Below are 16873 nucleotides of genomic sequence, written 5' to 3' on the forward strand. Positions count from 1 at the left end.
AGAGGAGGTGAACACTGGGGGGCTTGGAAATGCTGCACTGGGCAGCGGGCCCCAGGCTGGACCTGCTCTGTCCTCACAAACTGGTGTGTTTTCAAGAATGAACAATAAACCGTTGAAAGATGAAAAATAAATAAAAATAAGGAGAAGGTGAAATAGATTCTACCTCTTTATGGGAGGGGCTGAAAAGTCATATTGCAAAGGATGTGGGTACAAGGAAGACTGAAGAATTTATGGCCATTTTTGAAATCAGTCTACCATAAAAACATGTAGCTTTTTATAATCTTTATCTGAAAATGCTGGTTTCTGATGCCTTCGCAGGTCCGTTTTTTTTTTTTTTTTTTGTCTTTTTGTGACCGGTAAGGGGATTGCAACCCTTGGCTTGGTGTCGCCCGCAACGCGCTCAGCCAGTGAGCGCACCGGCCATTCCTATATAGGATCCGAACCCGCGGGCGGGAGCGCCGCTGCGCTCCCAAGCGCTGCACTCTCCCGAGTGCGCCACGGGGCCGGCCGCAGGTCCGTTTTTTTGTTTGATATTTTGGCTGTTTTTTACCTATCAATCTAATTTCCTTTTGTGTCTGTTATCTTTTGCTGTATGCTGAACATTTTTATATTAAATAGTATATATGATAATAATTTGAGGTTTATAATATAGTTCTGTCCTCTAAGCAGAGGGTGCTACTAGTTTTTAATCTCCTTAATTCAATTTTTCTCTCAATTTTTAGTAATGATTTATGTACAAAAGAAGGTGATTGCCTCACGAGTAGTATGAATGGGAGAAAGTAGAATTTCCCTGGGGAAGATGTCCAGCTTCAGAGAGTCCCCATCACTTGTCTGTGGAGTGGACCATAATTCAAACCAGAAGCCAAACAGTCAAAAAACCTGACTTACAGAAGCAAGTCAGGTTCTCTGTCACTGGCTCAAACTATAGTTTGAGGCTTCCTTTCTACTATTCCCTTATGTGGCATTACATTAAGGAAAACTGAACATTTCCCTGTTTACCAAACGTGTGACCTATTTTCTTGCCTTCATACAGTTCTCTCTACTTGGGATGTCCATTTACCCCAACTTCATCTCTTCCTGTGGAGCTAAGATCCAGCTCAAATCCCTTTCAAGAAGTTTTCTCAGCTGTGTGTGCTTTTTTCCCTCTTCTGAATCCTCTCAGCACTTGGTATTTTTAATGGGATTTTCTGCCTTTAAGTTACTTGTATGTTAAATATATATTTTAATCTCAATTGTAGAAACCCTACCAGTTACATTTCCTGTCTATACTTCTGTTTATTTATCTGAAAAATATAAGTGGTAACAATACACATCATTTAGGACTATTAGGAGGATTAAGTCAGCTAAAATTTGAACCGTTATTTCTAAAGAACGGTAGTGGAGTGCTCAAATAAATGTTAGTTGTTGCTACCGTCCCTTAGAAATATTGTGATTTCGAACGAAGAGTTTTTACCAAAATGGAAGAAAGGAGAATCCTAAGAACTAAGTTTAAAAAATTCTACTAAACAGCTCAGAAAACGGACGAAAAAGAGCATAGAAGCGTATATATAGCATAACTACGGCGCCTGCGCCTGCGCAGAGCCGCTGAGGCGGGAGCGAGAGCGGGCGTGCGCAGAGTCGCGGAGGGCGGTGCGGCGCGTGCGCGGGTCGAGGGGCGCGTGCGCGGGGCGGAAACTGCGTCCTTTTGAGCGGACCAGGAGGGCGCTTCATCCGCTCTGGTTGTTACCCTGCAGCCACCCAGCTCGCGGGACGCAGGCCTTCGCCTGGGTTATGGATTTTGAGAATCTTTTCTCAAGACCCCCCAATCCGGCCCTCGGCAAAAAACCGGCCACGGACTCTGACGAAAGGTGATCCCACATCTTTTCATCCTTTAAATGTAGGGTCCCTGGCTGGGCTCCGCCTCTCCGTTCTTTCTGGATTGGAGGCTGCCTGCGGCCGCCTGGCCGCGGCGAGGGCCCGCGGGGAGCGCGTGGGCCAGGCTGCCTGGGCGCGACGGTCGGACGTCGAGAGGTCGTGCGGGGGGGATGGAAGCCGGAGATGGGGCCCAGTTCGTAGGCCGCTAAGGCCAGGGGTGACGAGAGCCTGGGCGAGGGGAGCGATCGGGGTGGGGGCGAGGAGGCTCCAGGTTGCTCCCCATTTTCTGCGCACCTACCCCTCTAGGACGGTTAGGAGCCATCATCTGTGTTCCCATAGCACTGGGACTTAGCCTTTTGCCAGCTTCCATTTGACCATAAGCTCCCAAGGGACGGAAATCATTTGTCGTTTCCCAGTGACACATGCTAGTCTCTTTTTTGTAGAAAAGACGAAACCACAAGTTCAGTAAACGGTAAAAGATAAGTAGTGAATTCCCTGCAACTAGTCCACTGATTTTCATCAAAAGACCTTAAAGCAACAAACACCATTTGGACTTAATTTTTACTTTAAGCTGGAAAAGGAAATAAGATTGCTGGCCAAATGGAGCTAATTTGTTGAGCTCATTCTTGGAGACGGGTATAGTGCAGTTTGTTTATACCCAGATATTCGTTTACTTTTTATTCTTTGACTTTGAAGTGCTAAAAATCATCCTCTCCTAAAAATCTACGTCTTCTGTGTTCCCTTAAGCTGAAACCTTGACACACATTCCTTATTTCTTTATCTCCCTCATTCCACATATATCTTGGATTCTGGTTGATTTTTACCTTTAGATATCACTCACATCTGTTCACTTCTGTCTGTCTCAGATACCTTAATTGAAAGTATTTCATTAATTCAGGCCGCCATCAAGAACTTTACCATGTGCTTTCCACGAAATATGGAATTTAGTCCTCTCAACAACCTTGAAGATGACGTCCTTGTTTTACAAATGAGAAAACTGAGGCACAGAGAGGTTAAGTAATCTGCCAGGATTGCACAGTGTAAATGGTTAAACTGGAATTAAGTTGCCCTGTCTGACTCCAGGACCCATAATTTCACCGTGGAGCTTCTAGTACAAAATGATTAAAATAAAATAAGACCTATAAATATTGGGAAGAGACAAAGACATTAATTACTTGCAGATCATATGATCATCTACTAAGAAAAACAAGAGGACCCAATTAATAATTAAAATACATAATACAATTCAGCAAGGTGAATCATCCCAAAAAAGACAGTAGCAACATATAAAAAACCAGTAACAGCCATGAATTTGAAAATGGATAAAAGATTCATTTACAAAGACTTGGCTGAAATACATAAAAGGCACTTGGAATTTTTCAAGGATGGTATGGAAATACGGTGAAATGTCTGTTTATATCATTTGCCCATTTTTTTCTTTGCTTGTTGGTCTTTTCTCTTTCAAATTTTAGGATTTCTTACCTGCAAATATTTTACTCTCAATTTGTCATTTGACTTTTGACTTTGCTTATGGTATTATTTTTCAGTTCATAATGGTGTGGGGTTTTATAGTTTTGTTTTATGCAGATGAATCAGTCTTTTCTCTGATGGTTTCTTGTTTTTTTCCAAGTAATTTTTTGATAGAAATACTTATTCATTTGTTCATTCAAAAAATATTGTTGAATACCTGCTGCGTAGGAGACATTATTCTAGGCCCTGGGGATATAGCAATAAATGAACAAAAGAAATAAAACTCCCATTTTTATGAAACTTACATTATTGGGGGAAGGGGAGACAGATAATACATAAATATATAGTGTTTTAAGTAATGTTAAATGCCATGGATAAAATGAAAGCAGGGTACGAGGGGGGGAGGGGGGAAGAAGTCTGGTGGGATGGGAGGCTGTAACTACTTTAAAGAAGGTAGTTAAGGAAAGCCTCACTGATAACACTGGCAACTAACATTTGAATAGGGACCTGAAAGAGGTGAGGGAGGTTGATATGGGGGAGGAGGGGTGTTCTGTGTAAAGGTCTTCAAGCAGAATGAGCTCTGCGTGATTGCGGGGCAGGAGAAAAGTGGCCAGAATGACTACTGGAGTGGAGTAAGAATGGTAGGACTTGAAGTCTGAGAGGTATTGGGATGGGGTTGCAGGAGGCAGATTATGTAGGGACTTGTAGGTGCCATGATAATAAGGACTTCGGGTTTTACTCTGAATAAGATGAGAGGCCATTGGGAGGTTTTTGGAGAGAGTGATATCTGACATATTTTAGCAGGGTCATTCTTGTGTTGAGAGTAGAATGTAGGGGAACAAGGGCAGCTTGGATTGTTGAATTGGTGCCAAAAAGTGGTCAAATATATGTATGTTTTGAAGATGGAACAAACTGGATTTCGTCAGATTGGATGACTTTAAGGTTTTGGGCAGTATTGTTAGAGGGATGGAGTTGCTGTTTAAGATAGCAGGAGGATTAGGTTTCAGAGAGAAGATCAAGAGTTCAGTGTTGAATATATTACGATTATGTCTGGTAGACATCCAGGTAGAGAAGTTGAATAGGAAGTTGGCTCTGTTTGGTTTTAAGGGGGAGGGGTCTAGGTTGGAGACTTGGATGTTGAGATATTCAAAGCCATGAGATAGGGGGAGATAACCTAGAATGAAGGTACAGACAAAGAAGAGAAGAGGTGTAAGGACTGACTTTTAGAGCTGTAAAGATGAGGATCCAGAAAAGGAGACTGAGAAGTAGCAGCCAGTGAAGGAAGAAGAAACCAGGAGAGCTCAGTATCCCTGAAGCTAAGTAAAGAACATGTTTTACAGAGGGGAGGGTGATAGCTCAGTCACATCCTGCTGATAGGTCAGGTAGCATGGGCGCTGAGAATTGTGGACCTTAACAGTGGAGTGGTGAAAGTGGACACCTGTTTAGAGTGGGCAGTATGGAATAATAGGGTGTGGTTGTAGGGTACATACTTGGGAGCCTGTCTGCCTGGGCTGAAATCTCAGCTCCACCTAGGACTCTGACAAGTTACACAACCTTTTTGTAATTTGGTTTTCTTATCTGTAAAATGGGCTTTTCAACAGTACTATGTATGTCTTAGTGGTGTTGTGATGAGTGTAACATGAATGGAGCAGCGCCTGGCACACTTAAGCATTATTCAAGTGTTGGCTACTGCTATTTTTGCTGTTGTAGTTGTTATTGTCATTAATGCTCTGCGTAAGGGGAGGTTGCCTCCTACTCCATAAGACGATTCATTACTGGAAACTAAAGCAATACAGGTTCACAAGTATTTGGGTTTTTTGGCCCTTGTAATGATGGCTTCTGCAGAGGGCTCACAACTTGGTACCTCATCTGGTGGATGTAACTCAGAAGCACTGAGATCAGTGTAAACTGTTGAATTGGATGAAGCCTTGAAGCCTGAGTTCCTATAACTTTGAAAGAAGCACAAAGCCACTATTCACATTTTCCTTGTGCTAGCAGTGCTTTCCACTTGCAACATGTTCTCTGGAGAATGGACACATTGCCAAGTCCTTGCCTTTGCCTGGCCAGTAACTCATATTTTTTTTTTTTTTTTTTCTTTTTTTGTCGTTTTTTCGTGACCGGCACTCAGCCAGTGAGTGCACTGGTCATTCTTATATAGGATCCGAACCCGCGGCGGGAGCGTCGCCGCGCTCCCAGCGCAGCACTCTACCGAGCGCGCCACGGGCTCGGCCTCAGTAACTCATATTTTTAATTCAAACCTTTTTCCAGTCTTGTATTCAGTAGTCACTACTTACTGAAACACTGTTTTCTTCAGTCCCCCATATTGCTAGCATCAACCATTATTTAGATTCACCTACAAATTTTATTGGCTTCTTTGTTCACCAGTTTCTTGTATTTCCCGTCTTCATCTTTCTTGGGTTCATTTTTAGTTTTGCTGGAATATCCTCAAGTAATCATCTCAGATGATGTCTATGCATGGTCAACTTCTTGGTCCTGAGTCTGAAAACAATTTTTCTTTTCATCTTCACACTTGAATATGTTTGTGTCTGTCCTAAGCTCAGAAGAATGCCTTCTCCCTTACATTCCTCTGTGTTTAATAAGTTACTTACCTTTTAGGTTCAGAAAGCCCCTGGCCCCCAAGTCTAGGTTAGGTGTTCCTTACATATGCATCTACACTTATCACACCATAATGAAATTGTTCTATTTTTTTTTCCTCCCAAGGTCTGTCTTTTTATTGTTATATACCAGGATGTAAGGCCCAGAGCCTGGTTTATGGTGGATGCTCAGTATTTGCTGAATGAATGGAATGATGGATGAATGGATGATTTATATAGCTGCTGATTCTTGAACATTAAGGTTATGTAATCTAAAATTTCAATTTTATAAGTTATTCATAAACGTATTGACATTTACTGTTCATCATAATTTTATACATTATTTCTCTGGAGTATTTGGATAGAATTTGACTTTGGAATTTCTTTGAGGGCAAGTTTGAGACAAGTCAAAGCAGTGAATTTTAATGCTGTGGTATGAACCCTTTTCAGGTTTAAAAAACCTTTTTGTGTTATTTGATATTTTTGCTGCAGAATCGATGATGAAATAGATGATACAGAAGTTGAAGAAACACAAGAAGAGAAAATAAAATGGGAAGTAAAACTGGAGTGTGAGCAAATTCCCAAAAAAGTAAGATAAAGTTGGCATACTCAAAAAACAGATAGGAATGGATGTGAGGAATTAATGAGGGATCCTGTTTTTTCATTTTAGTCAGCTTTTGGGACCCAGTTACTTACATCAAGGAAACTTAATTACACATTTTGAAAAATTTATTATTCAATAACTTTGTTGTCAATTAACATGAAATGTTTTTAGTAATTGCTTTTATTTTGATTTTCCCTATTTCTGAAATGGATTGTAAACTGTTTTCAAAACTTCTTTACTTTCAAGTTAGATTAAAATTTTTAAGGGTTCTGATTTGCTAACTTAACCGAGTTTAGTGATTTATAGCTTAAAGCCTGTATTAGTTTTCTAGGGCTGTCATAACAGTACCACAAACTGGGTGGCTTACACAGCAGAAATTTATTGTCTCACTGTTCTGGAGGCTAGAAGTCTGAGAACAAGGTATCAGCAGAGTCGGTTCCTTCTGAGGCTGTGAGGAAGAATCTGTGCCATTCCTCTCCCCTAGCTTCTGGTGGATTGCTGGTAATCTTTGGTGTTCCTTGGCTTACAAAAACATCAGCCTGATTTCTGCCTTCATGGTCACATGTTTTCCCTGTGTGCCTGTGAATATCTACATTTCTCCTTTTTATCAGAACATCAGTGATATTGGATTAGGGCCCATGCTAATGACTTCATCTTAATTACACCTGCAATGGCCCTGTTTCCAAATAAGATCATATTTTGAGGTACGGGGGTGAGGCTTCAACATAAGAATTTTGGGAGGACGCGGTTCAACCCATAACCAATATCTGCGCCTCTCTTGCCTCTTTCTCTTTTTGAACTTTTTTTATAATTATGAGTTTTAACACACTACAGAAGAATGGGTTTGAATCGGCAGTGAGATTCATAGGACATAAATAGGCCTTAATAGGATACTCTTACTTAGCTTTATAAAAGGATACAGGACAGAAGATACAGCAAGTACAGACAGCATCTTCATCTCCTTGGGGAGCCTCTCAACTCCTGAGATGCAACTCTTCTGCGCATGTACAGTTGCCATAGACAAGATCTGAGGTTGACACCGAGAAACTAACTTCAATTTCCCACAGATTTTTGCAACTGGTTTAGTCAATTTATAGATCCTTAGGGAGAGAATTGAAATCTTTAGAATATTGAATTGTGCAATCTTTAGGTCTTTTAAATTTCTCTCAACAGTGTTTTATAGTTCTCTTTTTAGGTATCTTACATCTACACACCTTTTGTGACATTTATTGCTAGGTGTTTAATGAAGCTATTGTAAATTACATCTTTTATTTAAAGTATCGTTTTCTCAGTTGGTTTCTCGGTTGGCATACACCTTATGTAAGAGTGCATGGGACATACATTTTTAAGTTCTTGTTAGTATCTTAAGATATTTCTGAAAATATCTTGAATTGATCCTCTTAGTTGATAGATAGTTTGGCTGAAATAGAGTTAAGTTTGAGGTTATTGTTCCATTGGCGTCTGCTATCTATTGTTGCAAAGGTGAGGGCTTAACAGTTTGATTCTATTTCCTTTGTAAGTATCCAATTCTCTCTTCCTTTGTAAGTATCCAATTCTCTCTGAAAGCTTTTGGGTTCTTCTTTTTATGCTTGGTGTTGTTAAATTGTATGAGACTGAGTCTTTATTCATTCATTGTGCTTAGTGCTATTATGGTGAGACTATTTACTCACATCCTTCATATATGAGATATTATGTTCTCTTTTATTTTTTATTTCTTTGTCTTTTTTCTTATAATCTGAGAAATTTCCTCTATCATTATGTCATAAATCAATTATAGTTTAAGTATTTAAGAGCTCCCTCTTGTTCTGTTTCGTTGTTATAGCTTTCTAGCATTGTTTTTTGAATATAATATCTTGAATATCCTTGTATATTTATTTTTTAATTTTTGAGTTCTTTTTCCTTGAATTATATTTACTTCTTCTAGATCAGTTTTTTTTCTGCTTTTTGATTATATTTTCTAGATCAGGGGTCAATAAGCATTTTCTCTAAAGAACAAGATGGCAAATACTTTAAGCTTTTCAAGCCAAGAAGCAAAATTGAGGATATTGCATAGGTACTTATGCAATGAAAGAGAGAAAACAAATTTCCACAATTTTTTATTGACAAAATTTAACACACAACAGTAATTCAGTTTTTGTAGTACAGATCTACTACTGACAAGAATGGGATTCTTCTTTGTGGGATAATTATTTACTTAATTGGGGTTTAAAGTTATTGCTCCCTATCATCAAAATTGATTGAAAAGATTAATCTGTTATGCTGATACATAGTGAGATTTTATCTGTTTCATCTCTGAAGATATCTTTTCACTACAGATAGGTATTACCAAATACTGATATCAGTTTACCAGCGTATGATTTTAGTTAGCATATTCATTGGCTGGAAGGCATTTATGGAACTTTATTATATTCTTCTCTTGAGAGTTGTCTTTTTGCATGTTGTTACATTGCAGATTAATCATTTCCAACTGAAGGTTAGGTGGAAGCTCCTCAGTTGTACAGGTAAATGGATTTTAAAATGGCAGTTTCCTTTGCATTTACAGTAATGTCTAAAAAAAAAAAAACTGCTGGAACTGTAGTTTGAGTGTGGAAAATATGTCTGCTGCGAATTAGTGTGGGAATGGTGATCTTGCTCCTGTTTTAATTTTGGACAGTGCAGTGATGCTGAGCAGTTTCAGTAACTTCTGTCAGCTCATCAAGAACCAAGAAAAAATACTTGAAATCATTGCTGAAGTTCCTTCCAATTTCCTCATGTCTTTGACCAACTATTTTAGCCAAAAGGCCAGTTGTCTTAAACTAACTTTATTTCCTCTGGACATATTTTTTCAGCTGCTGCAATTAAACATGATTTAATTAACCCAACATCAGCTTGCTTAGATTGGCTAACAAATGAGCCACTCAGAAACTTACTTTGATTGTAGCCTTCTTTTCATTTTTATTTCCGTAAAGAAAGAAAGCTGTGAGGAAATAATCTGTTTTACATTTTCTGTTAAAACTTATTTTTCTTGCAAGCTGGGAATACTGTGATGAATGCTTAATGTAATATCAACATATATCGTGTTGTTCTAGCACTACTATATTATCATTATGTGATAACCACAATGCTTTGCTTATTTGACAGTAAAATAATCCACACCTAACTCTACCTTTAAGTACATGACATTCAGAGTCTGCTTCTCATATTTTGACATGGTGGGTATACACCAATAATGAAAAAAGTAAAATAAAATGGCATGAGCTACTCAATGAGGCACTCAAAGTGCTGTCGAGTTGTGACTGTCACTGTAATTTGTAGTGCACTGAGCATCCTTGTGAAGTGATGAGAATGCCAGGTATTGTCTCTTGCAACTACTTAACTCTGCTGTTGTAGTGCAGAAGCAGCCAGTGTAATACATAAACGAACAAGCGTGGCAGTGTTCTTTATTTGCAGACACTGAAATTTGAATTTTATTTGATTTTCACATGTTATGAAATGTTATTCTTTTGATTTTTTACTGTTCCAACCATTTAAACAAATGTAAGTATCATTCTTAGCTTGTGGATTATTACAAAAACAGGTGGCAGGATGGATTTGGCCCTTAGGTTGTAGTTTGCCAACCCTTGCTCTAGGTTTTTGTCACCTACTTTTGTGTTCCTTTGTTGTCCCTTCATTTAAGAAAGGCCTGGAGAGTTGATGGATGTCCTCTGCTGGTGTACTGGTAGGTCTATGTCACTCTAGGCCTTTCCTCTAAATGGGAAGCCTGATTGGATGTCACGTAGGTGGGTAGGCTATGTGGATAAGTAGGTTTCCCAGCAGCATAACAGTTCTTAACCTTCCTTGTGCCATGCACCCCTTCTTAGAATAATATTTTTTTAAGTGTATACAATAAAATATGTTAGATTACAAAAGAAATTGATTTTATTGAAATACAGTTTATCGCAATATTAAAAACAAATGTAGTAAGAGTAATATGTTCTTTATTAATGCACTAAGTAATAAGACCTAACAGTGGGTCAAATAATTCTAATTTTGAGGTAGTGATGAACATAAAAGATATTTTTAATCTGCAACAACTGTAATATGATATATGAAAATACCTATGATTTGTATTAGTGACAGTCATAGGTATTGCTTAAACTTCTATGGGTTGTTTCCTACGTTTAAAACAGATTAAAGTACTAAATGTCAGTTTGGAGGTTGATGAAAATATGTGATTTTCTTCCCATCTAAGTTCACTGAATATTCTTTTTTTAAAATTTTTACTTAATTTTTATTTTTTTTTCAGTGAGTTTTCTGAATTCAATCCATAGACTCTTGGAGGGGTCTCTGGACAGCAGGGTAACAAACCCTGCTTTAGGGTGTGTAGGATAGAGTATTTTTCTGGTAGGGGTTACTCCCAAGTGCCAGTATGTGGAAGACTTAGTACCCATATGAAGATGGCCTTAGTACCCACATGTGAAGTTTTCTTTTTGTTTTTTTTTTTTTGCTGCTGACTGGTACAGGGTCGAATCCCGGTCCTTTGTGTTATCAGTACCACACTCTAACCAGCCAAGCTAACCGGCCAGCTCCCCTTCTGTGAAGTCTTAGCTTTTACTAGATCTTGGTTGATTGTGTTTCGGTGAGGGGTGGGGCAGAGAGAATTTGTTTTAATAGCTTTGTTTGCTTTTGTGTAGAATTTTAATTCATCCTTATTTATAGCCCTATTTCTCACATTCCAAACTAAGCCCAATCTCGAGAGCATAACATCCTTTTTTTGTTATTAAAAATTTGTCGAACTCTCTGAATTAATAATGAATGCACTTCATACCCCCCATACACATGCATACTGTTATCTGTACTTTTTTCCTGGGTGGTGGCAAGAGGCCACATAGTTGAATAAACCATTCTGAATCAAAATCAAGAAAATTTTCTGCTTGGAAAAAAAAAATACTACTTTATTTGGACTCCTCTACAAAACAAGAAAAGGGTTGTAATATCATGTTTGTGTAGTTTCTAAATTATACAAAAAACAACAAACTTCAGCAATGAGTTTATAGCTAGCTAAATGAAAAAAAGTACTCAATCATTTGTATTTTATATATTTTGGTGCCCTCTGAAAAAAATCACTAGTAATGATTGTCTCTTCTATATAATAAAACAACATGATTGATGATTTTCCTGGTTTCATTAATGTTGCTAAATCATCTCATGTCTTAATTCAATACAGATTTAATAGAGTCTGCTTCAGTACAGCAGGCCTACATGTTTTTGTGCAAGTGGGGGGCATATTTGGATCATCCATTTGGATCACTGTCATATTTTCATTCAGATACACTGAACAGAACCTCATCTCTATGTATTTGATTAAGCTAAAGTGCATGGGAGCTTCTGTATATTGAACGGTCTTTTTGGTTCCCTCCATGCCCATTAAATAAAGGCCAAAACCAATGTAAACATTGTAATCTATTACATGAATCTGCCAGTTTTTTCCTATAGGACTAGGTAGTGAGTCTTTTTGACTTTGTGGGCCATATTGTCTCTGTCACAACTAGGCACAACTAAGAGAATACGTAAATGAATGGGTGTGACTGTGTTCCAGTAAAACTTTATTTGCAAAAGCACAACTCCAGGCTGAGGTTTGCTGACCCCTGATCTATCAGTCCAGAAGTTATATTTGCAGGTTTATTCTATGGTATTAGTTGGAAAAAGGTACTCTTTCTGGAAGACTGGGAGACCAGGAATTTGGTGGCCTGAAGATTGTTAGATTGATTGGTAGTCTTATATCTGGTGTAATGAAGATAAGGTGTACATTGAAGCCATTGTCAGATCAAGAAACTTACTCAGCTTGTTTGGATTCTTTAAGCAGGGAGAAAGTTCATTTTCTAGGTTTACAACCATCCTCTGGTGGTGTGACTCCTAGCTTTGAAGTAAACCGTCAGAGATAAACCATTAAATTGGACCACCTAGTGTATGAGGGTACTTCACAGAGTTCATGGAAATAATCATATTATCTTTTAATTCTGTTTTTTGTATTTTATAATAGTGATTCTTCTGTTTTGTTTTGGTTTTTTGTTTGTTTTGAGTTTGCTGCCTTAGTCAGTTGTCCTGTGAAAGTAGGTTAGAGACCAGGTCCCAGAGCATTCTTTGGAGCAAGATCATTGGACAATGTAATGATAGGAATATCATTTCTTTCTGACGTCAGAATAGGTATTTGGTATTTGGTCATTTTTAAAAAAATAAACTTTTTGATTAAAATGTATCATACATACTAATTATAATTATACAGCTTGATACACCTGTGTCACCAAATGTAGACACCTGTGTAACCAATACTTGGACATTTTTATATAGAAATTACTTTAAGTCATCTGCTATGATCATCTTGGGCTCTTCCAGAATCAGCTCCCATATTTGGGTTTTGGTTCCAGTGAGTGCTTGGGTTCTCCACTGTTGCCTTGGGGCATCTTCAACAGCAGACTTAGAAAATTATTTCTGAAAGTAAAGTTGACTTGATTACAGAGAACAGGGCAGTTCTTTCTTCCTTGTCATCATTGCTGCCACCTATATTGTGAGTTACAGGAGAAAGAGTAGACTTTGGTAAGTGTAATATCTTAAGTGTAAGTGGATTTTCAGTTGGGCCATTACATTTACTTGGTGCTTTATGAAATGAAGAATTATTCAATCAAGATGTTTAAAAATATTGTCAGTGCAAAGGAAGAAATGCAGTGTGAGAACTATTATACTGTAATCCCCTTATGTCAAATAATTAAGATTTAGGAGCTTAGACTTTTAGTTCAGTAAAATACATATAACATACAGATTCAAAATCTTCTCTCAAATTATCTTTAAGGATGGATATGTCATGCTGGTCTATTTTTAATTCTGGAAATTTTCAAATATGTTAAGAGTGGAGAGAATAGTATGTGAACCCACTTATTCATTACCCAACTTCAACCATTCATGAACAATCTTGTTTCTTCTGTATAACCAGATTGTTTTGAATCATGCTAGATTTTTAAAATTGAAAATTTAATTTTTATTTAGTTTAGGCACTTTGGAAACTCTACATCACCGAAGAGTTTACTGCGTAGAAAATCAAGAAGTAAAGACTATGATGTATGTAGTGATAATGATATCTGCAGTCCTGTATCAGAAGATAGTTTTGCCAAAGAGCTTCAGCAGTACATACAAGCTAAAGAAATGGCAAATGCTGCTCAACCCTTACCATTTCTTGAAAAATCCTTGAAGAAAGAGGGAGTAGAAAATACCCAGCAAGGTAAGGGTCAAACTGTTTTATTGTTTACAGTTTATCTAGAGAAGCAGTACAGTTGTTCATATATGGACAGGGAGTTTTTTGCCTGCATTTTATCTCATGATAAGATCATGGTTTTCGTGGATCTTTACACCAGATGTGAGCTTGCATCTGAGACCTGGCCACCTGGTGTGTCTGTACTCACTGTTTGCAGGAGGAGCTGGGGGGGGGGGTGCGGGTGGGTTATCAAAGGCCATGGCTATTTCCAAAGGGAGAGTGCTAAGTCCCTGGTCTCTGTATGTATGAAGGACAGAATATACTTGTTTGTATTGCTGACATTTGAAGAGGAGTTGATTGAAATGGTTGTAAATAAGACTGTAACTCAGAAATACATTCTTTTACGTTACTAAAATGAGATTTAGCCATAGATGCGAGGAGAAATGACAATCGTTAATTAAATTCTTAATGCTCTCCTTTTACTGTTTTTTTCTGTTTCTTCTATTTAAAATGGATCTGTTGATAAACTTAATCCAAAATGTTTTCGGTGAAATACCTGAGAGTAATACATAGGTCATTTTAAACATCTGGAGCTTTTATATAGTGCTATGGCAATTTCTAATTAGATCATCATCCTCTGACCACTTCAAAAGGATCCGGCTTATGGCTTGCAAGATTAATTGCCTTAATTATCTTGCTTTTTTCCTGACAATACCTTATATTTTTTTCAAAAAGAATGAATTGGGAATCCAGAATGTATTATCATAATTCTCTTTTTGGGCTCTTAATCCCAGAACTTGTAGAAAAACAGGTCAGTATCATAGCAGTTTTCACTCATTGAGCTGTTGAGAACTTTTCCTGGGTTGTTATAAGACATTCTTCTTAAGAGTAAACTGCTATTGTACTTTTACGTCATTTAAAAAATTAACTTTCTTGTTTTTAGCTGCTAAGCAAAAGAATAAAAATCTTAAATCTGGTCGCAAGAATGGTAAACAGAAGAAAATAAAGCGAAAATGGCCTGACACTGGAAAAAAAGGATCCAAAGCTTTACAGAGGAACAAAGGCCCACAGGAAGAGGTACAAGAACGTGTGTTTGTAAGAGAACACCCACTTGCTTTTGGATTTATGTGTTATACTTCAGTGGCAAGAAGTACTAAGTGGTATGCAGAGGTGGGAGCATCTCCCCAAATCAGGGGTATCTAGTGTTGAGAATCCCCTCTTTCCATCAGTGAGCTCTCCATGTTCTTCCTTCTTACCATTGCAGCTTCTTTCCTTCTTGCTCATTAGCTGCCAGTACTCGTTTTAAGCCTTGGTATTCTCCCAGTTGTGCGTAAATACATGCACACAAGCCCCTTGATTTTTGAGTATTGTACTGTCAATGACTATGGAAAAACAAACAGCAGAGAGAAGATAAAATAGTTGTGAAAACATTTCAAAGGTCACAGAGTCTTATAAAGTTTTTACTGTTGCTGTCCCTTATTTGCTATTGGTTCCTGACTCCCTCTGGAAATTAAAAAATAATATTTCTGAGCACTGGCCTTAACAAATCTCCTTGCCCTCCCTACCCTCCTGGTATTTAGATTTTACTTTGTAGAAGTTCTTTTCCTTGGTCTGTAGTTGTAAACAGGGTAGGACAATAAGTGGCTTCTCTGGACTCTGCTTTTCTGAGGGCTTTTAAACTAGCTGGCAACCTTTTTATTAGGCTTGGTCACAGGGGACAAGGGTTAGGGGTGGTAAAATATTAGAAATACCAAATAGGATAGATTAAAGCACACTCATATAAAATCTGTCCCTGCCTTCATGTTTTACAAGTGAGGAGTCTGAAGCCCTAGAGTTTAGGTAACTGCCTGTAGTCCACACAGGGCCGTGCCAGGGCTGGAACTTTGTTTCCTGACCCCTAGTCAGTATTTCTTTTCATTTGGTTTATATGGACTCAAATGATCATTCAGTCAAAGCTGACAGCCTTTCTGTATAGAACAAATTCTATATGTTTAATAACGTAATCAAATGAAATTAAGGATTTAAACTGACATATTTATAAGACATGATTTTGATGGTGCTAAGTGAAAATTTGACATTATTGCAAAGCAGATCACATAAATAACTGTATAGTGAGCTCCCTTGTTTGTACATAATGTATTACTAAAACTATTCAAAAATTTGGCGTGCAGAAGCTGTAAGCTGTACCACAGTTAACACATTAACAATTGTTTATGTGTCTGAAAAGGGAAAATTACAAAATTCTCTTTCTGTTTTTTATATAAAAATCCCCTTTTGTCTTTATACCTTTATCACATTAATTTGAGCTCGTCAGTGTACTCAGCTCACACCCAGTGAACATCTCATTGAAACTATAAATTTCACTGCTTTTGGTTCACCCTGTGATTTCCAGCTTTCTTTACATTGTTCTAAAGATTTTTGTTTTTATTTTTTATTTTTTGGCGGTTGGCTGGTACAGGGATCAAACCCTAGACCTTGGGGTTATCAGCACCATGCTCTAACCAACTGCGCTAACTGGCCAGCTCAGATCTTTGTTTTTATTTTATTTTTGTCTCTCTTTTTTATTATTTATTATAAGCATATTATTATTACAAATTGTGATTTCTCTTTATGCCCTTTACCCAACCTATCACTCCCCTGCATCTCTAGTATTGTTAGGTTTGTTTTCCCCTACTGAAAGTTCAGCATATTGTTTTGGTCTTTCCTTTCTTTCTTTCTTTCTTTTCTTTTTTTTCTTTCTTTCTTTTCTTTCTACCCAGTTATAAGTGAGAACATGTGATATTTCTCTTCCCTTGTCTGGCTTATTTCTCTTAACATAATTTTCTCCAGACACACCCATGTTGCTGCAAATGGCAGAATTTCATTCTTTTTTATGGCTGAGTAGTATTCCATTGTGTATATGTACCACATTTTCCTTATCCAGTCATCCGTTGATGGACACTTAGGTTGGTTCCATATTTTGGCTATTGTAAATAGGGTTGCAGTGAACATGGGAGTGCAGGTGTCCCTTTGACATGATAATTTCCATTCCTTTCCATATATACCCAGTGGTGGGATTGCTGGAGATCTTTGTTTTTAGACTGTGCTTTTTATGAGAAGAACTAGCACTTATATATATTTTTTCATCAATTTTACAAAATAAGG

The 16873-nt window shown here is 37.7% G+C and overlaps 1 protein-coding gene across 3 annotated transcripts in view; it reads left to right on the forward strand.

Moving 5' to 3' along the window:
- The first annotated feature begins 1682 nt into the window (after positions 1–1682).
- The window catches only part of ZC3H8 (zinc finger CCCH-type containing 8), a 65932-nt gene continuing 50741 nt past the window's right edge, over positions 1683–16873 (forward strand). For all 3 annotated transcript variants that reach the window (XR_010021672.1, XM_063078509.1, XM_063078508.1), the window contains exons 1-4: positions 1683–1847; positions 6411–6507; positions 13525–13756; positions 14673–14806. Coding sequence is in view for 2 of the 3 variants with exons in the window: in XM_063078509.1 (XP_062934579.1) it covers positions 1771–1847; positions 6411–6507; positions 13525–13756; positions 14673–14806 (540 nt within the window). In the remaining variant the exon portion in view is untranslated. The remainder of the gene's footprint in view (positions 1848–6410; positions 6508–13524; positions 13757–14672; positions 14807–16873) is intronic.

The sequence above is a fragment of the Cynocephalus volans genome, chromosome 14 (assembly GCF_027409185.1).
Source record: "Cynocephalus volans isolate mCynVol1 chromosome 14, mCynVol1.pri, whole genome shotgun sequence".
Taxonomy (NCBI): Eukaryota; Metazoa; Chordata; class Mammalia; order Dermoptera; family Cynocephalidae; genus Cynocephalus; species Cynocephalus volans.